This window comes from Manis javanica, chromosome 4 (assembly GCF_040802235.1).
Source record: "Manis javanica isolate MJ-LG chromosome 4, MJ_LKY, whole genome shotgun sequence".
NCBI classification, from domain to species: Eukaryota; Metazoa; Chordata; class Mammalia; order Pholidota; family Manidae; genus Manis; species Manis javanica.
In genome coordinates, this window is record NC_133159.1 from 156,991,667 (window position 1) to 157,014,799 (window position 23,133).

Sequence of the window (23,133 nt, forward strand, 5' to 3'; positions counted from 1 at the left end):
AGCAAGAATCGAATGAGGGCTGGAGGTGGTGATCTCTGCAGCTCTCAGGGATCAGAGCCCAGAAGGTAGCGGCTGAGGAAGTCCCCGGCCTTGGCACTTCTAGGAGTGTGGGCGGGACGCACGTTGAGGCCGCTACACGCTGTAACGAGGCCCCCCCACCCACGCTCCTCTGGAGAGATGCGCTCCTCTCCGCCATGCGCCCAATCCCACCCTCGCTGGCGCTCTGGGAGCCTCCAGGACAGCCAGAAGGCGTGGCCCAAGGCGGCCCGCCCCTTTGATGTACACCGGCGTCGCTGTGATTGGACAGTCGCTTGTGACGTGCGGGGACTGCGGTGGGCCCGGGTGCTGCGGCAGCCGCAGCACCAGCCGCGGCTTGGGCTCCGGCTGCCGGGCATTTAAAGGGGACGCGGCGGCGGCCGGGGGGGTGGGGGGCAGGTGGAGGGGACGGCCGAGACGCACACCATCCACGGCCCCTCGGGACTGGAGGGACTCGTGAGCCGGAGCCCAGATATCCGGGGGTGGATAAAAGACACCGCGTCCCCTCCCAATTCCCGTAAGCACCCTTTGCCCCATCCTGCTCTCAAATACCTCAGCTAGCCCCTCTCCCCACACTTCACACTCCAAACTCGGCCGGGACAGACTTGTGCCGCTGCCGCTCCTCTCGTGAGTCCTGGGCTCCCCGAGGTAGGGGAGGGTTGGGGTCCCGGTGTGGGGTGGGGCTGTGGGAGTTTTGAGGGTGCTCCTTAATCGTGCCAGTTGGGGAATCCCTGGAGTGGAAGAATGAGTCTTCTTTCTCCTAGCCCAGAAACGTGGTGCCCGGTACCCTCCGACCCCGACTCGGCAACGCGAAGGAATCCGTGCCCCCTTACTCCCCGTTACCCACGAGTCCCCTGGGTTCCCCAAGCTGCACACCCCCCGCCCCGCATTAGAGCGGAGCTCCGCCAACTGGGGGTGTGCCAGAGTGCCTGCTTTCAAGCCACCTCTAAAAATATCTTTTCCCCCAACTCCGCCCGCAGCTGCCACCTCCCTGCCCAGTGTGGATCCCGTCTCAGCTTGTTCACCCCGGCAGGGTGAGCCTAGAGGTGACTCCTGGTCCCAGCTTCCTCACTGGTCATCGCCCCCAGCCAGCCAGGATAGCAAGCTCACAGTTGAAGGCGGTCTCCAGGGTAATTAGGGAAGCTCTGGCTGCAGTGTTCCCAAGAGGCACCAGACACCCCTGGGTTCCAACCCTGATTCTGATGCTGTGTTAACCCCAGGATGTTAGCTTGACCTCTCTGGGCCTCTGTTTTTCCTATTTGCTGTTGACAGTGGTGAGCAAGGAAGAGACTCTGGTGAAGTTGGGAGTGCTGTCTGGGGGAGGGGGAGAACCAGCTTAGAGGCAGAGTCTGATTTCTAGTGATTGATACAAGGTGACCTGGCCCTGGACAGAGAGCTTGTTGCTGTTGAGACAGCTACACGCTGTCTCTGGGGTCCTCACTGCCTTCCATCCTTATACTGTACATTTTCTGTAGAAAGTTGTCCTGTGGGCTCCATCTATCCATTATGGGGAGAATTTCAAACTTAGGGCCTGCCAAAGACCCTCCTCCCTAATTCCCAGGGGACCCTCCCACCTCATTCCCACAGATGTCATTTAAGCATCTGTGTAAAAGGTAGGAGGAAGCAGGGAGGAAGTGGTGATCCCAGGGAGGAATCGGGAAGCAGGCACCGCTTTTCCATGGCACTATAAATGGACTCCCTGTCACTCTAAAGAAACCATTCTCTATCCTCTGCTCTAGCCTGCAGAAGCTGGGCTCCTGTCCCCCTTTTTTCTGAGGCACAGTTTTGGTGACCACAGAAGGATTTAACTACTTAGGACAGAGCTGCCAGAGGTGAGTAACCTTTTTTAAAGTCATGGCACAAAGCTTCCAATGGGGCCCAGGGTCCTTCTGACTACAGTGGGTTAGGGGTGGGGTATCATTGTACAGCCTTGTCTGTCTCCAGGGGAAGAAACCGGCTTTGGAGACTTAAAAGAAATAAGGGTAACTTAACAGACAATAAATGTTTAACCAATGTCATTTAATACTATTATTAGATGAAAAGAATGCAACTGTGCCTTTTGCTATGAGAAATGAGAAGTTCTGAGCATGATGAAAAATCAGTGGAATATTCCACCAAATTTTTAAAAAAAGAAGAAAAAGAAACAAAAGCAAAATAAGGAGCCCATTTTCTGTGGGATGACAGTTGGTCTCTGGGTGGATGCCGGAGACCCTTGTTTCTCCACGTACACAGAACGTGTCTGTCCGTGTTTGCTTTTACAGTGGAGGTGGCATCCCCTGATCTTTCTCTTCAGACTCATCTGGCCTCAGCGCAGACATGTGATAACAGGCAGGATTTTGGAAGGCTGGAACTCCCTCCAGATAGGGCCTGGGGACAGCCCTCTCACCCTCCAAAGCATACCACTCCCTCATCCTCTGTTTCCCTCCCCTTCTCTCCCATCTCCCTGAACTGTGTCGCCTCTCCCAACCCTTTCCCTCTCTTTGCCCATTGCCCAGTTCAGCTTCTGCACTTGTCCGAACTCCTAGATTTAACGTTCTTAGGGAAAGGCTGAGACCCGCATTCATCCCTACTGAAAGGGTTTAGTGAAGGTGTGCTCAGAGAGTGGGAGGGATAGAGTACCTGAAGATGGAGAGTGATAAAGCCCCTCCCTCCCACCTGTGCCCTGCCCCTGGGATGTCCCAGTCTCTGTCTTGGGAACAATAGTTTCTCCAGTCTGTGGTGGGATGGTCTGGGGAAAGTGTCACCTTAACAAAATCAGAGGGGTTTCCAGTGTCACCCACTGTCACCACCAGAGGGCAGCATCTAGCCAGACCTTTGCTCCTTCCCAGTCTAGTCTCCTGGCTCTTAATCTTTCCAGATGGGTCTTCTATGCCTCCAGTCTCTCATTTAACTTGAGGGTGGGGGAGTTGGGTGGGGCATGGGGAAGCACTGGGGGCTGTAGGTAGTTTCCTTTGTAACTGGGCTGGTGTAGCCCCCACAAAGCCAAACCCTGTCTCCAAAGCCAGGCAGCAAAGTCCAGCAGAAATTTCAACCTGACTCCTAGCTGCCAGTCACTGAAAGCACCAGGAAGCCAGTCCCAGATCATCCGTGTGCCCAGTGGTCCCAGCACCCCAGCTGTGACACAGTGAACTTGGTCATCAGCCCCTTCCCTTTTGAGGGCAGAGGGCAGGCAAGGCTGTGAGCAAATGTTCATGAACCAGGCTCTGCCCCATGGAAGCAGTCTGGCCTCGGGCAAGTTATGTAACCTCTCTGAGCCCTTCTCAGGTGCTGAATTCATGGGACTGTGATGAGCAGTGAGAGTATGAAGGAAGGGAATTTGTCAACTATGACATACTATATGCAAGAAAAGAGCAGTTGATCATAGTAGAGAAAAAAAATCAATGGTCTCAAGACTCTGAGATCTGGTTTTGAGATCTGTCTCTGCCACTTCCAGTGGATGACCTTTGAGCAAGTCAGCTAACCTCTCTGGGGCTGCAATAATATCATCTGTAATCTCCAGCATTGTACAGGATTGTTAAGAGGAAGCCTAGCAAGGGCTTTGTGGTCTATGCCCATCTGAGGAGTTGTTTTTACTAAGCCCCTGGGAGAGGTTCCTGGGGCTCAGCAGAGTGGATTGAACCAGGTGGGCATTAGTGGTGGAAACAAAGCCAGCTGGCTGGGCACCCTCAGACAGACCTTGTGTGGTTTTATCAGGAGCTCTGGACAACGGTTGGAGGCCAAAAGAGTCCCTACAGGTGGTGCCCAGGGTGATGTACCAACAATGAGTGGGTGTTTTCCAGTTGCTGGCCTCCGATGCCTGTCTAGGGTAAGTGCGTCCCTCCAGGGATCTCTTACCATGAAGCCTCAGCCCCCACATTCCTATCATGGGGTGGGAGGAGCCCTAGCTAGCCCCTTTCAGGCTTGCTCCCTCCTCTACTGGATCTCCACTAATCCCTGGAAGCTTCCAACCCTATTATGGGGTCCTGATGCTTCATGTCCTCTACTCCAGGGATACTGGGCCACTGAGATACCCAGATGGATATTAGTGAGACCATAGTGACTCTAGGGATGTCAAAGAGGTCTCTTAGGGAGGTAGATAGCCATGTTCAAATCCCAGCTCTGACATTTGGAGCTTGGACTTCTATTTCACAAGGTGTGGCAGGCCATAAACACCACAGGGATGCCAGAGAAGGATTTAGGTAGAAACCAGAAAGAGGAGTGGTTCTGCCTCAGCTAACTGGGGTGGGAGGCCGAGCCGGAGAGAGGCCGTGTACTGGATATTCTGCAGCTACTTGATCTGCTCACACACATGCTAGCAGGCAAAGTTGCAGAGGGCCTCTGCTATTGCCATTTTGTTGCTTTTCTTTGTGCCCTCATTCTTGCCCTGTTAAACCCCATGCTCTCCCATGTCCCCTGTCAGCATAATTAGCCCAAATTCGCACTTCCTGGAACTCCCCACCCCTGCTCTCTTTCTGTCCGGTCTGTCTCCCATCCCAGCTCCTGGAGCATGACTCCCTCCAGCCCTCCTTGCCCACCGCTGCCTCCTTATCCCCACCATGTTCCCTCTTCCTCTGGTCTCTTCCCTTACCTGTCTCCCAGGTATGTCGTGGCCTGGTGCATGTGGCTACCACCTCCCCAAGGCCCCCTGCTGTTCCTGCTGCCTGCTTGCTTCGGACTCTGGCAAAAACCCCACCTCCTGATGTGTTCCTCCTGGGGAGATGGCAAGTGATTAGTGATGAGCTGTCAGCATAGAGCCCTAAAACTCCCAGGAGAAGCTGGGTCCCCACCCTGGACCCCTGCTGAGGGCCATCTAGCTGGAGGCAGTTCCCAGAACTTTGCTAGGTCTTGTGTGGTCCATCGACCTACCTGGTTATTCCAAGAGCTAAAATCCAGTTCTCTGGCCAGTACATCTAACTCTCCAGGCCTGGCACTCAGGTCCTCTCCAGGCCGAAGGACCTGGTGCGCATTGTGCACATGCCTTGGAAGAAGCCAACAAGTCTTCCCTGGAGCCTGGCTCCATATTACCCTCCACAGTCCCACTGGTTGGGTGTGGCCCAAAAGGGGAATGAGGAGGCTGCTTACCCACTCCAGTTGGGTGAATGGGTAGCTTCCCTTGACTGTTTGTCAGGAAAGAAGGGAGTGAGAGGCCCTTCCATACACACACCGACAGGAGCCACTGGAAGTTTTCAGGTCTAGTCCAGAAACCTCTCCAAATGGGTGGCCACTTAGAAGCTGTTCTTTCCCTCTTTTAAGCTGACCCTTGTCAAGCCCCGATGGCCCTGGATTAAATTAGCAGAAACAGGTGCCAAGGAAGTCCTTCACTGGGTTCAGGAGGAGGATGGTCCTCCAAGGATAAACCCCAGCCCAGTTTACTGGAGGTGCCCAGGGGGTGGCAGGGGAGGCTGGGAGTGGGGGCGGCGGCTTTGGGTACCCCGCCCAGCTTAACCAGCGTTGGGTCCTCCTCAGGTCTCGGATGTGCCAGCGCCTCTGGCAGGGGCCCGCTAACCTGCCTCTCCCCGGCCGGCTCCCGCCGCGCCTCCTCTCGCTTGCTCCCTCCTCCTCCTGCTCCTCTCCCCCCTGCTCCCAGGACGGTAGGATGGCTGCGCAGGGCGCGCCGCGCTTTCTCCTGACCTTCGACTTTGACGAGACTATCGTGGACGAAAACAGCGACGACTCGATCGTGCGTGCGGCGCCGGGCCAGCGGCTGCCCGAGAGCCTGCGCGCCACCTACCGCGAAGGCTTTTACAACGAGTACATGCAGCGCGTCTTCCAGTACCTGGGCGAGCAGGGCGTGCGGCCGCGGGACCTGCGCGCAATCTATGAGGCTATCCCACTGTCGCCTGGCATGGGCGATCTGCTGCAGTTTGTGGCCAAGCAGGGTGACTGTTTCGAGGTCATTCTCATCTCGGATGCCAACACCTTTGGCGTGGAGAGCGCGCTGCGCGCTGCCGGCCACCAGGGCCTGTTTCGCCGCATCCTCAGCAACCCGTCGGGGCCTGACGCGCGTGGGCTGCTGGCGCTGCGGCCCTTCCATACGCACAGCTGCGCACGCTGCCCTGCCAACATGTGTAAGCACAAGGCGCTCAGCGACTACCTGCGTGAGCGGGCCCATGAGGGCGTGCACTTCGAGCGCCTTTTCTATGTGGGCGACGGCGCCAACGACTTCTGCCCCATGGGGCTGCTGGCGGGCGGCGACGTGGCCTTCCCGCGTCGCGGCTATCCCATGCACCGCCTTATACAGGAGGCGCAGAAGGCCGAGCCCAGCTCCTTCCACGCCAGCGTGGTGCCCTGGGAAACCGCCACCGAAGTGCGCCTGCATCTCCAACAGGTGCTGAAGACCTGCTGAGAACGGCTGTGTGCAGAGGGCGCCCGGGAGCCCGAGTGGAGAAGGGGCGAGGGCTGCGGCGGGCGGGACGAGGGGTGAAGGTAGATGGGAAAGACAAACCTAGTTTTATTACTCCTTTCCCTTTAACTCTGGTATGTCCCTCCGGGAATTTCTAGAGTTTAGGGCTTGTCCACTGGAGGTTGGGGGAGGGAGTCCTTATCTATGCAGTTAACTCAGCTCTGCTGCCTCCTCACATTCCCCTGCAGTTAAATTCTGAGTCCGGCCCCACTAATATGCTGTGCATACCTGGGAAGGTAGCAGTGTTTCCAGAAACCTTGTCCTCTGAACTGGGAGGAAGGGGTTCCCTGGCAAGGGAGGAAAGGAAGATCTCCCACTGCTTTAACTGCTGCCTTGGGCCGCGTAACCTCCCTGCCCCAGTCTTCTGTCAAGGGGACCCAGGTCCTGAAGTCCTCCCCACGTGCGCCGTCTCTCGGCAGGGAGAGATGACGCTCTCCACCGACAGCTCCGAACCTAGTTCTACAGCAAGCTACACCCTACACCCCTTTTCTTGCCTGTCTTTCCCCACCCACTTCGCCATCAACCCCAGAGGAAAAAAAGCCAGAGGGAGCAGTTGCCTCCTGGTGGTGGAATGAGGTAGCACCGGTCCTGCTCGGGGACTAGCCAGGGACCTCGCAGCATGCGACGGTGTCTACTCTCACCCCAGCCTCGTCTATGCAGCAAAAGATCAGGGACTTAACCAAAGTCGCCCCGCGGTCTGGGCTCTCTGCACTCCCTCCCTCATGTCTGGAACAGAAAGCCATGATGTTGAAGCCCTCCCTCCCTCCTTGGTGTTTCAGAGCTTATAAAGGAGGTGAAGGGGGAAGAGGTGACTGAGGTCTCTCGCGCCGCAGCCTGAGGAGTGAGGTGATCTCTGCCCTCAGAGAGCCCTACTTCAGTGAGGGAGTTGGTCCCCATCTTGGAGGAATGCCCAGCTTGAGGAACCAAAACTAAACAGGTAATACAGTGACCAACAAGTGAAAGCAAGGTGCAGTCAGTTGTAAGGGGCATTAGGGGTCTAGTGCAGAGAACATCTAAGGAGGACCAAAAAGTTGGGCGAGAGATTGCTGCTAGGAGCAGGCAGAGTGGTACTCAATTAGCAGGAGCCTTAGCGCTGGCATGCCTTTCAGTCCTCCTTCTCTGGCCCTCTAGCCCTGCAGGCCAATCTTCAGGAGGTCAGAGTTTTATTCAAAGTTGGCATTTGCAGCTGGAGCCCCCATCCTGCATGGAGTAGGGGTCGTCCTTGGTCAAAATCATCAAACTCCTTGGCTTCCAGTTCTTTGCTGTCTTTAGCAGGATTCCGTGTACCTCCTCTCCAGGACCCCCTCCCACTGCAGTGAGAGGAAGGGGCAGACACAGCTCCCAGTCCAACAGGCAGGCAGGCTTAGTCCAGCTTGGTGGAGCTGGCCTTGGCCTGGGGCTCAAGAGGCTCACTCCAGGCAGTGCCTGGGTCAGCAGCTGGGCTCCACATAGTTCCCTGGGAAGAATCCAGTCCCCTCGGAGCTGACACCCTCACACCAGCCATCGGAGTAGCGGCGGGTGATACAGATGATGGTACCCTCAGAGAAAGAGAGCTCGTTGTCCTTCTGGCGGGTGTATGGGTACAGTGTCACCACTGCAGGAGGAGAAGACAGTGCCAGGGAGATAAGCCTCCTGCCCCAACTGTGGGGGTTCCCGGGGCCCACATTCTGGATTCAAGGGAGCATCTAGGGGAGAAGGCTGCAGGGAATAGAGCAGGGAGTGCCTTATCCAAAGCCCTTGGGGACCCTTCCCCAGCTGAGTTAACATTTAATGCCAGGCCAGCTGCCTCTCTTCCTGTTTGGCTTTGATACCACTCCTGAGTAGGTATTTGCTCAGTTCATCAGAAAATGCATGTGGGGAGTGAACAGCCAGCAGGCTCACACCTCTGGAGGAAGGGGAGAATGGCTCTGGGGTTGAAGGGTTGGGGGAACCTTGGTCCTGGGATCTGGTGCCCTTAAGTCCGGGGAAGCAGATACCTTTCTCTAAGTATGCAGGGGGCACCCAGCTGGGCTCCTCTGGCCCAAAGCCTGGTGGGGGCAGAGGTGGCAGCTCCAATTCATCTGCATCCAGGGTTGGAGGAGGTGGCAGGTCCAGGGGTGGGGGCAGCTCTGGGGTGGGAGGGAAAGCAGAAAGGCTGCAAGTGTGGCACAGGGAACCCCCTCCAGTTTCCCCTGGGAACTTAAGGGATCAAGAGCAGGGCACCAGGACCCGCCCATTGTATGTCACCTTCCCCCAGCCCTCCCCCATCCCGATCTTTCCATAATGCCTCTAAAGCTCAGTAGGTGCTCAGCAAACACGAAACCGTTGAAAAGAGCAGGGTAGGCTGACTACCACTTAGCTGAGTGACTCTCGGGCAAGTCATTTAATGTGACCGCTCAGCCTCAGCTTCATCTGTTAAATGAGAGTAGGAATATTCTCAGGGTGGTTACCGGTGAGAAAGTGGACTAGGAGCTTCGAACACGGGGCCTGGTCCTCCTCTACCTACTTTCTCTCCTGTTACCTGCCAACTTGGACCAAGCCTTCAGCTGAGACTGGCCTGTTAGATCCAACAGGGGTGGGCTGGGTTGAAGGTGAGAAAGAGACCCCGCAGGGGAGCTAGGAGAGGGCGGAGCTCCTTACCCGGCAGGGGCGGGGCCAGGTCCTCCAGCGCAGGGGGCAGCCGGAAGGCGTCAGTGGCTGGTGGAGCAGGTGGCGCCAGGGAGCTGGGGAGGGGTGGAGCTGGGTGTGCAGCTTGCCCCTTGGTCTGCGAGACCCCGCCGACACCGTCTGCGCTGCTAAAGACCAGAGAAAAGTGGCGCTCAGCTAGTTTCGGGGTGCACCTTCCCTAACAGCGTCCTTCAGCAGGTGCCGCTGTTATCCCCAGTCCTAAACCCCAGCAGTCACGTGACAGCTGGCAGGAGCGTTCCCCACTACCACCACCAGCTCCCCTTATGGCTGGTCCCCACTTCGACTTGGGCTCACCCGGCCGAGGCCAGGGAAGAGGCAGACGAGGCGGCGGAGAGTTTGCCGTCGGGCACGACGGGGAGCTGCACCGGCTCGGGGATGCGAGGCGGTCTCCTAGGGGTGGAGGGGAGGATGCCGTCAGGAGGGAGGAAGGCTTCGGCGGGGTCGGTGCGGGGAGGAGGGGGACGGCCGGCGGAGGAGGAAGTGTGGCGCCCAGCTTGGAGGTGAGGGTGGATGAGTAGAGTTTCAGGATGGCGTAGGGCTGCTTTGGGTCTGAGCAAGGCCTCACCCCAGGGTGGCGGAGGCAGGTGGGGCAGGCGCCTTGATGCTCTTTCGAGACAGGGTCCCGGTGCGCGACAGCTGCGTGCTGAGATCCTGCGGGGGTAGGGGGACAGAGGGCAGGGGCTGGCATTTATGGGGGCCCTGCAAAAACCCCCGTCATCCCAGAGAGGAAATGGGTGAGGGAAGGCCGAGAACTGGGAGGGAGGGCGCAGGCACAGCAAGTTCCCACTTCCACCCCACCCCCACCCCATCCCCTCCTGCACACTGCCTGGGCGGCAAGTTGGCCGCAAGCCCCACAGAAACCTGTGACCATAGAGGCGGTCTGAGGGCCACTTCCTCTGCATGGCCCACCATCCCCACCCTTCTCCCAAAGCATCTCAGCATCCAGCTTGGTGGGCCTTAACTCTGAAAGGCCCCAAATCCAGCACAGGACTGAGAAGGTGGTAGGGAAAGGAGAGGACCATCACGTTTGGAAATACCCACCTGTCATTTTTATAGGCCTGTGGAAATGGCTTTGGGGAGCCCAGGGCAGAGAAAAGCAGAACATTTAGAAGAGAGCGTACCAATGGCAAGGTGCAAAACCACACACAAGAGAGCACCTCTGTTACTGAGTCTCCCCAAGAGTGGGGGCATGGGGAGTGATGTCCTCTGCTCCACCGGGCACAAGGCAAAAGGCACTTGAGCTGAAGCATAGAGAACTGAAGTTGGACAATAGGAAGAACTTACTGGGGTGGAAGCCTGGGAAGGCCTCCTCCCTGAAGGAGGGAGTATAGTTTCCTCCTTTTTTGGAGATGTATGTTAAGGATCTCAAGGGGTCATTTAGATACAGGGGAACTTTAATCTGGAATGTTGGAGTGTGGGGACAGGACTTTGACAAAATGGGATGGGAGTGTGTGTCTGTTCCCACCTCTCAGAATGAGATAGAGAAGAAAATACCAGCCTTATGCTCCTGTCTTCATCATGTCCCTTTTGAGTGGCTGCATCCCTTCCCTCCCCACCCAACAGCATCTCTGGGGTGACTGCTCAGTGCAGTGACCTCAAACCTCCAGACAGAGGAAGTTGCTGTTCTCATGTGGCTGGGAGCCGTTCTCATGCTCACCCTGACACCCTCCTACCCCCCTCTTCCCCTTCACACGCTCACCCAGCACCAGCAGAATGGGGGTGGGGTGGCTCAGCAGATCATCTCAGTACAGGGTAAAGGACAGGGATAGAGGGGTCATGTACCACTTCCAAGGAGGCAGAGGGGGGCTTCTCTAAGGAGGATGTGGGGCTAGGGGGCCACCTAGGGTGATGGCTTCAGGGAGTGAGGAAAGACGGGTTGAGGGTTGGGACAAAAACATGGATGTGGAAGAGAACTGGGGGCCTAGAAAGATGGGAACCAAGGCAGAAGGGGGTGGTTCATGGAGAATGAAGAGGGGCCCCCTCTCTCTACCTTGATCCCATGGCCAATGTCATCCAGGCAACAGAAGTTGAGGGGTCTCCGGTAGTAGGGTGTGAGGGGAGGTAGGCTCTCCGGGGCAATGACTTTCTGGCCCGGGGGCAGCCGCTGGACGGTGGCCAAGGTTCCGATCTCCCTTCGGGCCACCTTCTCCATGTGCATGTTCACCATCTGCATGACAGGATTGGAAGTGACAGCAGGTGGCTTCTGTACAGCACCCTTCCCCTGAAGGAATGAAGAGGATGGAGACTTTGGGGAAGGGATTAGGGACCGTGGGAGGCAGTGAGATCCAGAGACAGAATGAGTTTTGTCCCTGAGGCCACATGGCATTTAGGAAAAGAATTGCCAGGGGAGGATGGAACCACTTTTCAGCAACTTCCTGGTAGAAGAGAATGAGGGTTATTATTAGCCAAACAGAAACCAGAGGAAAAGAGAAAACACAGCATCCCAGGGGATGCCGGGAAGAGACAAGCACTGGGCTGGCTCAGAACGGGCTAATGTGGAGGTGGCTGGATGAGCTTTTGGGAGACAAGTCAGTGAATTAATTGTTCTTGGAATGTTCTGTGCAGAAACCTACAATGAGAGGCTGGGAACTCAGGTCTGCTGGCGAGAGGAAAAGCCACCCCCCATGCTGAGCAGGCAGTGATGCACAGGCTGGGCCAACGTGTAGTCGGGCCTATGCGTGTGGTTGATGGGGCGATTCCTCGGCCAAGGATCCAGGAAGGAAGAAGGAGGGTGTGGGTGCTAGATGGGCGGGGGGTACTGGATGGCCGCTGTGATACTGCCAGTGCTGAAGATGACCTTGCCGAGCAAGCACTATGGGTCTAGGACATTTATGAAGTCATTGCCTGTGGTTAGATGGAAGCTGGAACCACTGGCCTCTTTCTTGAACTGTACAGTGATTGGTAGAGACTGCTTTTCTGCCGGACAGGGCAGGATTCAGAGACAGGAGTTCTGCCTTCAGGGAATTTTACTCTGATGGAGTGGCGAGGCCTAGCACTGAGACACAGCCACAGAGAAAAGGGTGCTCCAATGCTGGGAAAGTGCCAAGCATCTGTGAAGGAGCCAGGCATTTGGAGGTTGGCAGGAAAGACTAGTTTTGATGGAAAAAGTGTTCAAGTGGGGCAAAGAGTTGGAAGCTGATGCAAGAGGCTTTCCCACACTGCTTACCTGCCCCACAGTGCTCACACGGGCTTCCACCTGCCGCAGGGCAGCTGCCTGCAGGTCCAACATACGCAGTGTGTGCCCGGCCAGGTTGCCTACCTGGTAGGCCACACTGGCCAGTGCCTGAGTGGTAAAGGCCATTGTCTCCTCTAGCGCCTTCCGCTTGTCTGTGGCCTGAAAAACACAGCCCTGGTCTGAGGCCTGCACCTTGCACTGGATCCTCGGCTGGGCAGGCAGGATGGGAGAGGGAATAGGGAAGGTAGGGACTGAATAGGGAGCAAGCAGAAACCCTTAGATGTTTGAGGTGGTTTCCATAAGAATAATGTAGTATGACAGACTCTGGACTTTAAGAAAGCAAATTTGCAGCCCTGGGGAATGGGTAGGAGAGGGAAAGAAACCACTCCTCAAATAGACAAGACCCTACTACCCTCCTGAGGACCTTGGGTGTAAAGGGTGAAGAATAGAAGACAAGTGGAAGGAAGGACTTGCTGGAGAAGATATTTTCAAACTAAAAAAACCAACCAACCAATGTGAGGTCCCCATTCCATTGTCTAACCACGATATCCGGGGAGTGAGGCTGACAGATCTGTGCCTTTAAAAGCTCCCTGGGTGACTTTTGTGCTCCTTGTTTAGCTCTAGTGCACATGTTGGTGCTTCAGAACCAATGATCTGGTCCATTTTAAGGGAACTGAGGCCTGAAGGAGAGTGCCTTCATTCGTTCATTCCCTCCAGGAGCTTCCCAATACACTGAGAATAAAATCCAAACTTCTAACCATGGCCTAGATCGGACCGCACAGGACTGGATCCTGCTCTCCTCTTCACCCTCACTCCCTACCACTACCCCTACCACATTGGCTATTGGGTTTCTGTTCCTGATCAAGCTAAGATTGTTTCTACCTCAGGGCCTTTGCATTTGCTGTACTTCTTTCTAGAATCCTTCTTATTATATGCTCCTCAGAGATACCTTCCTCCTTACCATCCTAAGATTTCCTTCAGCCCACTTCTGTACTGATTCTATCATATTTACACTGCCCTCTTTTCTTCATAGCACTTAACACAACCAAGTTATCTAAATTACTTTATTATCTATTCCTCCCCACCCAACACACACACATAAAAATATAAGCAGTGGGAGGGCAGGGAACTTGTCTGTTTTATTCTGTATCCTATCCTGGAATAGTGCCCAACACACAGATGATGCTTAATAAATGTAGATTTGTGAGTTAACTAACAGACTGAATGCAAACCCAAACACTTGCTGGGCATCTTCCTACTGCATGCCAGGCACAGTGCCAGGTGCTGACCTCAGTGGTGGAGGGGTGGGCAGGGAGTGGCTGAAGACAGAAGAGATTTGTTTTCAGTCCCAGACAACACCATGGGTGCTGGGGTAAAACTCCTCTGGCCATTTGGTTCCCCATGCAGCTTCCTCATCTCACGGAGTTCTGCACTCTAGGCTCCAAGGGGCAGGGGTGAGTCCAGGGCAAGTCTGGGCAAATGTGCTGCCACGCGAGGCTGCACCATGAGGTCTCCTTGCCAAGGACCTTTGGGTGCTCCTAGAGCATGTCACTGGAGACGCAGAACCTATCAGAACAGGGTGCTGAGAGAGACCTGGGTGCCTCCGATGTAGCCTGAGCCAGGCCAGAGTCAAAGAGCAGGCCCAGAACCTTCCGGGCAGCCCTTCCTATGGTCTTGTCAAATAAAGACAATACTTGCCTCACAAGCCCTCCCTGCCTTTCTATTCTCACAGTGGAAAAGAGGTGCTTATATGCATATGATTTACATCTCATCGGCATATATAACCAACAGCCTTGAAAAGGCACAGAAATCAACCCAGATGTTAACCAGAAAGGATGGCAGGTCTTGTTCTAATTTAAGACCTCCCTTTAATAGGTGAGGAAACAAAGGCCCAGAATGAGGCAGTGCCTACTCGTTTGGTCTTCAGCCAGATTTCTCAGCTCACCTCTCCTGTACTGTCTCCTCCCTGGACTGGCATGTGGAATTGTCAGCCCAAACAGGAAAAATGTCTGCTTGGGTCCAACTCTGGGAAGCTAGAACCTGGAAACCTCTTGACCCCTGGCTTTGGTCTTGACCCAAAATTAGGTCTAGAGGGACAGGGTCTGGGATCCAACATCATGGCTGACTGTCTGTGCATCATGCAAATTACCCTGTCTGTAAACTCAGTGGACCCTGACGGAGAATGCTGCAGGTGACCCCAGCCTGCCCTCCCCCATTCCCCACGGGTTTCTTGACACCTGGTTGGGGTGGAGAGAGACAGGTGGGGGCGTGACAGAGGGCATGGGAACCAGGCCTTGTTTAAGAGCAGTTCTGAGAGTCATCCAAATCCTTCCTAAGCATTTGTTCCCCAGAGATATTCAGAGGCCAGGAAGGGTAACTGGTTGTCTGGTCAAGTAGTTAGTGTTCTGCATGAAGGAAGCAGGAGCCCAGGGCTTCTCATCTGGGTGAGAGCTTCCAACACCCTGGGTGTTTTTGCAAAGACAGCTTCACCTCACTAGAATCTTATTTCCTATTCATGCCTTTCATTCTTCTGATGAATGATGATAATAATAATAACAGTAATAACAATGGTAATAGCTGCCATTTTTCCTGCTTTTCTTTAGGGGCAAGTATTGGGCTAAAGGCTTCAACACATTTCCCACTTAACCCATGTGACTGCCTTCAGGGAAGGAAGGTAGAAGAATCAGAGGAGAAATGCTCCAGGTCCTGTAGTTGACTATAGTGGAGTTGGAAATTGGACTCAGGTCTTTGTAGACCCAAATCCTGTGTGCAAACTGGGTGCAAATGAGAACTCATCTGGAAGTGCTTCGGGATGTGCAGAAGTACTGAAGGACCAGGAGGAAGTGTTTCCATCCCTGTGGATAGGAGCATGCTTCCAGAGCTTTGGGAACCGAGCTGGTTTCCAAGCCACATCCCAGCTCATCTACAAGTCATTCAACATCTGCACAGACAGAAATTATACTGGGGGCAGCATTTTCCATCGAAAGTTTGAGGATGGGCTTTGGAGTCAGTTACGGGTTTGAATCCAGATTTGTCACTAGTTCGGAGACCTTGGAAAAGTAAAGGAACCTTTCCAAATCTCAGTCTCCCAATTGTGAAGTGGGAGTGTTCCCACCTCACAGGACTAGAGTGAGGAATAAAAGAGGCGATGTGGCAACCTGCCTGTCCAAAGTGAGGGTGCAGATAACTGTTATTATCATGGACTCTTTAATTTTCCCATAAGCACTTGCTCCTTGTGTTATTATTATTTTCAACACTCCTACTGAGCTGGGAGGTCCCTGCACCTCCCAGTGCAAATAAACTGTCTTAAAGTCATACAGCCAGTCAAGAAAGGGAAAGGTGGGAGGGCAAGAGCCTGGATTCAGAAGCCAGAGGACCTGGGCTAATGCCCAGCTCTACTGGGCCCAACCTGTGTGACCTTGGACAAGTCACCTCACCTCCCTCCACTATTTTCTTCATCTATGAAATAAGAATGATAACAGTACTTGTCTCACAAGGTGGTTATGAAAACTAATGAAATAACCGAAGTGCTCACACATTGTTAAGTTTCCCTCCCCCCTCATCCCTTGATCCAGGAATCTACATTCATAGTCCTGGGACAACCACGGAATTTAGAAAATGGGTCTAAAATGCCACTTTTGGGGGTAGCCTGCTCCCAGCAGTCATGTCGTCCATCTCCTGCCTCTGCGTCAGACCCTGTCTCTTTAACCCTGTCTAGCCTGAGGTCTCTCCACTCTCAAATATCAGAAAAAGAATTATTTCCCTGGTCCATTACAAGTTCCCTACAAACTTTGGGAAGTTCTTCTGCAGTCTGAAAATGGAGTGATGGTGTCAACATTGTGTGAGGACAAGTCTTTGGGCCTCTGGATTTGAGTGGGAGTCCCGGAGGGAGACAGCCAGGGTGAGGCCCCATCACAGGACAGACATCTCTGCGACGCTGGGAGAGAGGAGCACAGCTGGGCTCAGGTGGCTTGGGGTCAGGGTGAACGTCTGGGGGCCTGGGAGGAAGTGGGAGTGCAGTGGGAGGACCTCCGCAGGCCCCAGACAAGTACCTGTCATGACAGTTCCCACAGCCCTGCCCTGGGGTGGGCTCCGGTCCCTCAAAGGGCTGGTGTCGGGTCTGTGCCCACTCCACCTACCTGCACGTAGTTGTCCTCACAGTAGTCGGCGACCCGCAGCAGGGCGCTATGGTTGCCCCGCAGGGCCTCCCGGCCTGTGGGGATTTCAAACTCCTGCAGCTGCTGCAGCTCCGCCATGGCCCGCAGCCTCTGGCGGGCTCCCCAGGGAGCCCGCTAGTTTTGAGCCTCACCCTGCCCTTGATTGGTCGCCGGCCTTCCCTCCCTCTCACCGCTTTTGGTTTCCTCTGCGCCAGAGACCTGAACCTGCCTGCAAAGGGCAGGCATGCTCATTCCGGGACAAGAGGAAGTCAGTCCCTGCTCCCTGGGCCTGCCCCTCTCTGTCCCCTGCCCAGAGGAAGGGGGAAGCTGGGGGCCCTTTTGGGGGACAAGCCCCCCAGTCCCTCCCAGCAGAGGAAACCCAGGTCGGGGCATCTGATTGCTCCCTGGGCTTGGAGAGGAAACTGTTCCGTGGGGGGATGGGGTGGAAGACTGAGGAGGAAGGGGGCAGGCCTGCTCTGGGGGGGTGGAGATGGATTTTCCACTGATGGAAGGGGAGGAAAGGGCAGAGGGTGGGGGCTTCCTTGGGAAGCTCAGGGATGAGTCACCAAGGGACAGGGAAGTGGAGGATGCATGGGACATGGAGGCCAGTCACGCTGAGGGCTGCATGGTGGTGGAACAGCAATCATGGAAAACAGCCAATGCAGCAGTAAGAGGAATCAGCTTGGGCACTAGGAAGATACAAGCAGAGGTGGCCTGAGAAGTGTTACCAAGCCTCCAAAGGCTTCTACGCAATGAAGACGTGGTATGCATGCTCTGTGTCTGATGCGGGCAGGACTAGATGAAGACCAAATGTAGTATGAGGAGAGCAGCTTAGACAACAGGAAGGACTTAGCTTTAAGAAACACCTGGATCAAGTTCAAGTTCCAGATTAACTGGTCAGTTTTAGGAAGAGGCAGTAGACAGATCACCATGCCAGTCTCAGGATATGGGCTCTATTTCCTACATTAACATGGGAGTTGCACTCGCTGACCTCCAGGGTCCTGTCCTTATCTCAGATTCTTAGAGCTCACAGCTGTGAGTGGATGCAGGTCCTGTAGCAGGGGAAGTTAGGATGGACTCCGGGTCTCCTCCCAACTCCCCCCACCACCCAGTCTGTTATCCTAGAGGCAGGAGAAAAAGAGGATGCCTCACTGACCTTACTGGTCCCCTAAGCATCTGTTCCTCGAGAGGGTCCCCATGCCATTGGACAGGAGTCAGCCTGACCAGGAGCTCAGTGCCTGTTAAACGGCATAACCCTTGAGTGGCCCTGGGAGGAGAGCAAGAGAAAGATCAGGATGTGGGCCCTGTGCTCTGGGACTGATAAGGGAGACCCACACTCGCGTCTCAGAGGGAGGCATGGAGGCAAAGAAGCATACTTACAGGCGTGGGAGGTGGGCATGGCCGCAAGTGCTAACGGGCCCAGCATCCTGAGAGGAGTGCATTTTCATTGAATGAATGAATGAAGACTGAGTTAGGAGAACCTTGGAAGGTAAAACTGTTGGGTGACTCATGGAGAGAAATTGGGAGCTGGCCTAGGACTTACCTCACTGGGAAGAACAGCCTCAGAGCAGGCTGCAGGTAGGGCTTGGAAGAGAAGGCAGGGGGAGGTGAACATGTAAGGCTGGAGGGTGAGAACCAGCTGTAAACCAGAGGTTTGGGGTGGACGCAGGGGGCAGTGTGTGTGCTCTGGCAGCAAGGGGAGGGCTTGGGGGCTCAGGCTGGTGGTGGATGGGCTTAGAATCTTGAGCCTATGAGCAGCTTAGGCATCAGAGCTTTTGGCTTCCAGACCATCTGCTTTAGCTAAAAACTGAGCTGATGAGGAGCCAGGAGGCTCAAACTCCATCTTGTCTGAATCGGGGACAAGTGAAGTGAGCACTTTTTCTTGGCAGGTGAGAGGGGCTGAGCTTGCATGGGCTGGAATCTAGTCTTAGAATTATTGAGGTTAGGCACCAGGCAGGCCTTCCTGCAACCCTGTAGTGATGGAGGAGGGGGAGGAAGAGGATGTTGATACTAGTAACTATAATAATAAATAGTACATGTATTAATGCTCATTATATGCCAGGTAGTGTATTAAAATATTTTATATGCATTACTTTCCTAGTCCTCACTATAATCGGATAAGGGAGGTACTTTATTGTACCTATTTTGCAGATGGGTAACACTAACACTCAAGGAGGTTGAGTGCCTTGCTGAAGTCCACACTGCTTGTAAGCAGGAGAGCTCGGGGCTGGGAGACTCCAGAGCCCTTCTCTTAACCTCTAGAGTACCCTCTGTCCTGACGGACCTGGAGCATCCTGGACACAAAACTTCCACCTGTGTCCTTATGTGGAAAAATAACTGTTTTCTCACTGAAAGAAACCCCTTTCCTTTCTCCATGCTCTGACTCCTGTTTCCTCAGTAGACAGGTCCTTATCCAGGGGCAGTGATTGTGCCTCCCCGTCTGACTGAGAGCATGTTCCCCCCTGAGCCTCGCCCGTGACCGGGCAGGGATAGGTGGAGGCAGTGACTATGTGGAGATGAGGGGCCTGGACCTGGGGGCATGGCCGGGGAAAGGGGAGATGTTGAGGTGTGGAGCCTGCACAGGAGGGAGCTGGAGGGCCCAGGAGATTTGCAATCCCGGCTGTGTTATCTTCTCTGGAACCGGGTCACTTCAGGGCAGGATGGCCCAGGAGCTCGGTGAGAAGGAGCTGTTGAGGATGGAGGTGGAGCAGCTGAGGAAGGAAGTGAAGAACCCAAGGACTCCAGTGAGCACCCCTGCCTCTTCCTGGTCCTCGTGGAGCTGGAGGAGGAAGTGATGGGCAGCGGGGCGGTGGATCTCTCCGGGGCAGTAGAAGGAGTGGGAGGTGCCTCTGGGCTGGGGTAGGATGCAGAAGGAGGCTGGGGTTTGACCCTGTGGAGGTGCTGGGGAGAAAGCCTTAGTGTCCAGCCCTGTCTCAGGCTGGGCTCGGCCCGGTGTCCCTCGGAGCTAAGAGGCAGGCTCTGTGGTTCTCATCAAGGAACTCACGCCCCGCCCACACCTGCCTGTCCCTTCTCCTCTCCCGCCTCTCTCCTTACCCTGCCCGGAGCCTGTTTTCTGGAACTGACCAAAATCATGGATCCTGAGCAGCAAACAAGAGCTGGAAACACTTTGTTTTCTCACAGATTTCCAAGACAGGAAAGGAGATCAAAGATTATGTGGAGGCCCAAGCAGGAAACGACCCTCTTCTCAAAGGCATCCCTGAGGACAAGAACCCCTTCAAGGAGAAAGGCACTTGTATGATAAGCTGATGGCACCAGAGCCTGGCACCCTGAATGTCTTCCTCTTAAGCCCCACTCCTCACCAGGAACCAGTGTTCTGGGAAATCCAGGGAACCAGCGAATTTCCACTTTCTCTAGGGCACAGAATAATTAAAGCTACCTGGCTCATGCATTGTGAATCCATTCCCCAAGCCCACTTTCAGCCCTTCTCCCCCATTCCCTCCTCCACTTGCTGGGTCACTGCTGACCGCACTCTCTAACACTCTGAGGAAAGCTTCCCTGGCTCGGCCGCTGGGGCTGGGGCCTGAAGAGCCTGCAAAACCCTGAGCTCCCCGACGGCAGCCCTTACTCCTCCGAACCCCTCCCGTTTTCCCCTCCACTCCACTCCTAGGAACCAGCCTTCCCATTCAGAGTAGTTGGGGTTGAGTTGGGGTGTCTTTTCTCCCCATCTCACATGGTCCTCCTCCTAGTCATTTAGATCACCCTAGATGGCCTGATGACAAGAAGAGTTTGTAAAGTCATGCTGTCATGATTTATTAATATGACTGGGCACTGCTGTGTGCTGGGCCCTAGAAGAGTGAGCCAAACTAACATGGAACTTAGCAGAGAAGACGGAACAAAATTCTCACAATCAATGCAGTAAGTGCTGCTACGGGGAAAGGAAAATCAAGGTGGTGTAGGAGCACCCTGCAGACTGGTGTCCATGGTAAGGAACAAGGTCATCGTGAAGCACTGCAGTGGTGGTGGGGGTGCCGAGCTGGCAGAGGTAAGGCATGAGGCCAGAGAGGGAGATGGGGTCAGGCCTGAAAGGAGCTTGATGTGAGCTCAGTTAAAAACTTTCTTCTTAACCCTCATTGCAGTAGGAAGCCTATGGAGGCATTTAAGCGCAGAGGGAGAGACTTTGTTTAGCAGAAGTAGGGTGGATCCTGCTAAGGACTTGGGGTACAATGAAGGAGGAGATGGATTCTGGGCCTTGTTAGCAAGGAGATAACTGTTTAAAGGAACCACAGAAAGGCACCTGTGATATGACACATTAGTGGGCCTTTGTGGGAGTGAGGGGGACCCATAGCAGGGCTAACCTACTCCAGCTGAATGGGTGTGTTGCATCCTGGGAGAAAGTCAGGTGGCCTCAGAAGGAGGTGATACCTGGAGCTGAGTCCTAAATGGTTAAGTTGTAAATGGAAGGATGCGTGGCAAATCTGGTTGAAGGGCAATATAAACAGAGGCATAGATATGAGAAAAACAAAAGGAACAAGGTTTGAATGCAAGCACCCATCAGGTCGGAGTTTTTGGTATGTCAAGGGAGAGACCTAGATCCTGAGGATTTGCTGCTGGACAGGTGGGGTTGGAGGCGATCAGCGGGGTCTTGTTTGCTGTACTAAACAACTTTATCTGCTGGGAGTGAGTTGGTAATATATGATTTAGCAGGAAATTGGCTTTTGACAAGATTGAAAGGGAAAGAATGCAGGCAGAGAGACACTTAAGGAGGTAATTGTTTAATCGGGAGAGCCAAGGAAGGCCTGACTTTGGGCAGTGGTTGCAAATCTAGACGGGGAGGTGGGGTGAAGAGTTCTTAGGAAATAAAAGATTTGACATCTCACTGAATGATGGATGAGGGAGTGGGAGTCATCAAGAATGACAAGTTTCTGGCTTTGGGCATTACTAGATAGAATTGAAAGCAAGTATCTGAAAACAAACCTAACATAAAACAGTAATCCCATATAGATCCACAGACTTGCTCAGTGCCCTGTGCCCTGGAGGTCACAACCCAAGGGCAGGACCCTCCTGCTGGTGAGGTCATAGGCCACTGGTCAGAATCCAGGATCTCCCGGGGAGTGTCTGTTCCCTTCCCAATTCCATCTTGATGCCCTCTCACCATTCTGCAACCTAGGATAAACTGAGCCACTCTCAATATACTCCACTCAAGAGAAGAAAAAGAAGAGGAATGAGAAACAGGAAACGTTGAAATACAGTAATTCTTATTTTTCTAAATGTGGAAGGGTAAATATTTCCACGTGGCCCCAGCAGTAAGGAAGGAAAAACAGACAGGGCTGCAGGCCACAAGCTATGGCTTCCTTCTTTCACCCACCCCAACCCTGTGCTCCTACCTTCAGGCAGAATCTCACTGGCTGGGAGCTCTTGGTCTGGGAGTACCTCTAATCTTTACTCCTGAGACATTAAGCCTCGTGGTAGTGCTCTGCATTGAGTAGCAGTTTCTTCACCTTTTCTCAGGGCATGGTGCCCTGGGTGTCCCATGTGTTGACTCTTCCCAGACACCCCAAGTACGGTAGTAACAATCATAGGTCCATTGATTCTCAAGGTCAGTCATTGGCCCAGCACCCCGACCCCCTTTTCGATCTGTTTTCCTAGCGCCAGAACGAGCCTCCAATGGCTAAGGGCAATCTCAGCTCCTGTGTCGAAAGAATTGATATTTTGTGCCCTGGCTGCAGTGTTCCTTCCTTGCAGCCCTTCACATTAGCAAGTTCAGAGGATGAGACTGATCATTCTGGGAGTGGGTCATTGAAATGAACTGAGCCATCCATCCCTACCTGTATCCCATAGAGCCCTGAGTTTTTTAGCCATGAAAGAAAAGCATCTTGTGTTGTTTGTGTTTCAGAGCACACCTAGCAGCCTTTTGACAGCCCCTCATCTTTGCAAAGTGATGTTTCCTAGCTGGCACTGAACTGGGGCTTTACCACATCAGTCTCTTCTCTCTGCAAAGCCAGCAGCTTCCAGATGATGGTCACATGGCGAGATTAGCAAATCCTGCCAACATTAGCCTCTTGCCTTCATTTTTTTTTTAAGTTCCACAGTTTTATCTTGAAAAAATTTTAGATTTACAGAAGAGTTGCAAAGAGAGTACAGCAAGTTCCCATAAACTCTTCAGCCAACTTCCTCTAGTGTTAACATTTTACATCATCATTTGTATTTTTATTAAAACGAAGAAATTAACATTGGTACAGTACTGTTAACTAAACTCCATCCAGACTTTATTTGGATTTCCCTAGCTTTTCCGCTAATGTCATTTTTCTGTTCCAGGATCGACATTACACTTAGTGTCTTACTTATTTTTGCAGGGAAGAGCTTCTAAATTCGCGGTAGTATTGTCTGGGATACCATGGCCATCCAGAAGACATTAGTAAGCCCATAGATGGCAGTGTTGTCAGGAACCCTACAGGAAGGGAACGCAACTCCAATTCCTGCATAAGTGCCTATTCCAGGAACAACTCCCTGTTCCGTCCAGTGACCTGCCATCTGAGGTTGCCTTGAGGTCTGGTATTGTGTGAGGGGCTCAGAATTGTCACCATTGCTGGCTCATTGGTGGAACTGCATTGGCCTTGATAGAGGATGCCTGTGCTGTTCCACTCAAGCATAACCTCTACTCCCACCTGTCTGGCTGCTTTGTTTCACGAGCCCTAGTCAGCCTAGTGGTCATCCAGTCTATGGGGTTAGAAAGAGCCTCTTCTGCTGGGTGACAT

General features: G+C 53.8%; 3 protein-coding genes across 31 annotated transcripts; 2 read left to right on the top strand and 1 right to left on the bottom strand.

The window, feature by feature from the left end:
* Positions 1–403: 403 nt before the first annotated feature.
* Positions 404–16,391, top strand: PHOSPHO1 (phosphoethanolamine/phosphocholine phosphatase 1). Of its 26 annotated transcripts, none has more exons than XM_073235479.1 (6): positions 404–553; positions 1,017–1,166; positions 1,776–1,868; positions 3,730–3,841; positions 5,482–6,343; positions 14,864–16,391. In XM_073235479.1, exons 5-6 carry the CDS (start codon positions 5,489–5,491, stop codon positions 14,879–14,881), a joined length of 873 nt encoding a protein of 290 aa, XP_073091580.1. In that variant the 5' UTR covers positions 404–553; positions 1,017–1,166; positions 1,776–1,868; positions 3,730–3,841; positions 5,482–5,488; the 3' UTR covers positions 14,882–16,391. The 26 variants fall into 26 exon arrangements, with proteins under 26 accessions (XP_073091580.1, XP_073091583.1, XP_036854958.1 ...); XM_073235482.1 differs by lacking the exon at positions 14,864–16,391 and adding an exon at positions 7,198–7,223; XM_036999063.2 differs by lacking the exon at positions 14,864–16,391 and having other exon boundaries at positions 2,072–3,841; positions 5,603–7,223.
* Positions 7,376–16,807, bottom strand: ABI3 (ABI family member 3). 2 transcript variants are annotated; one of them, XM_017650448.3, is made up of 8 exons: positions 16,400–16,802; positions 12,252–12,419; positions 11,076–11,252; positions 9,651–9,736; positions 9,380–9,475; positions 9,038–9,192; positions 8,395–8,526; positions 7,376–8,012 (listed from the first exon to the last, which is right to left on the bottom strand). In XM_017650448.3, the coding sequence occupies exons 1-8, from the start codon at positions 16,514–16,516 to the stop codon at positions 7,849–7,851; spliced, it is 1,095 nt and encodes a 364-aa protein (XP_017505937.1). In that variant the 5' UTR covers positions 16,517–16,802; the 3' UTR covers positions 7,376–7,848. The 2 variants fall into 2 exon arrangements, with proteins under 2 accessions (XP_017505937.1, XP_036854943.1); XM_036999048.2 differs by lacking the exon at positions 12,252–12,419 and having other exon boundaries at positions 16,400–16,807.
* A 181-nt stretch (positions 16,808–16,988) lies between these two features.
* GNGT2 (G protein subunit gamma transducin 2) lies at positions 16,989–20,678 on the top strand. 3 transcript variants are annotated; one of them, XM_017650425.3, is made up of 3 exons: positions 16,989–17,180; positions 19,072–19,161; positions 19,559–20,677. In XM_017650425.3, the coding sequence occupies exons 2-3, from the start codon at positions 19,078–19,080 to the stop codon at positions 19,682–19,684; spliced, it is 210 nt and encodes a 69-aa protein (XP_017505914.1). In that variant the 5' UTR covers positions 16,989–17,180; positions 19,072–19,077; the 3' UTR covers positions 19,685–20,677. The 3 variants fall into 3 exon arrangements, with proteins under 3 accessions (XP_017505914.1, XP_036855008.2, XP_017505915.1); XM_036999113.2 differs by having other exon boundaries at positions 16,990–17,084; positions 19,559–20,678; XM_017650426.3 differs by lacking the exon at positions 16,989–17,180 and adding an exon at positions 18,184–18,306 and having other exon boundaries at positions 19,559–20,678.
* The last annotated feature ends 2,455 nt before the right edge of the window (positions 20,679–23,133 follow it).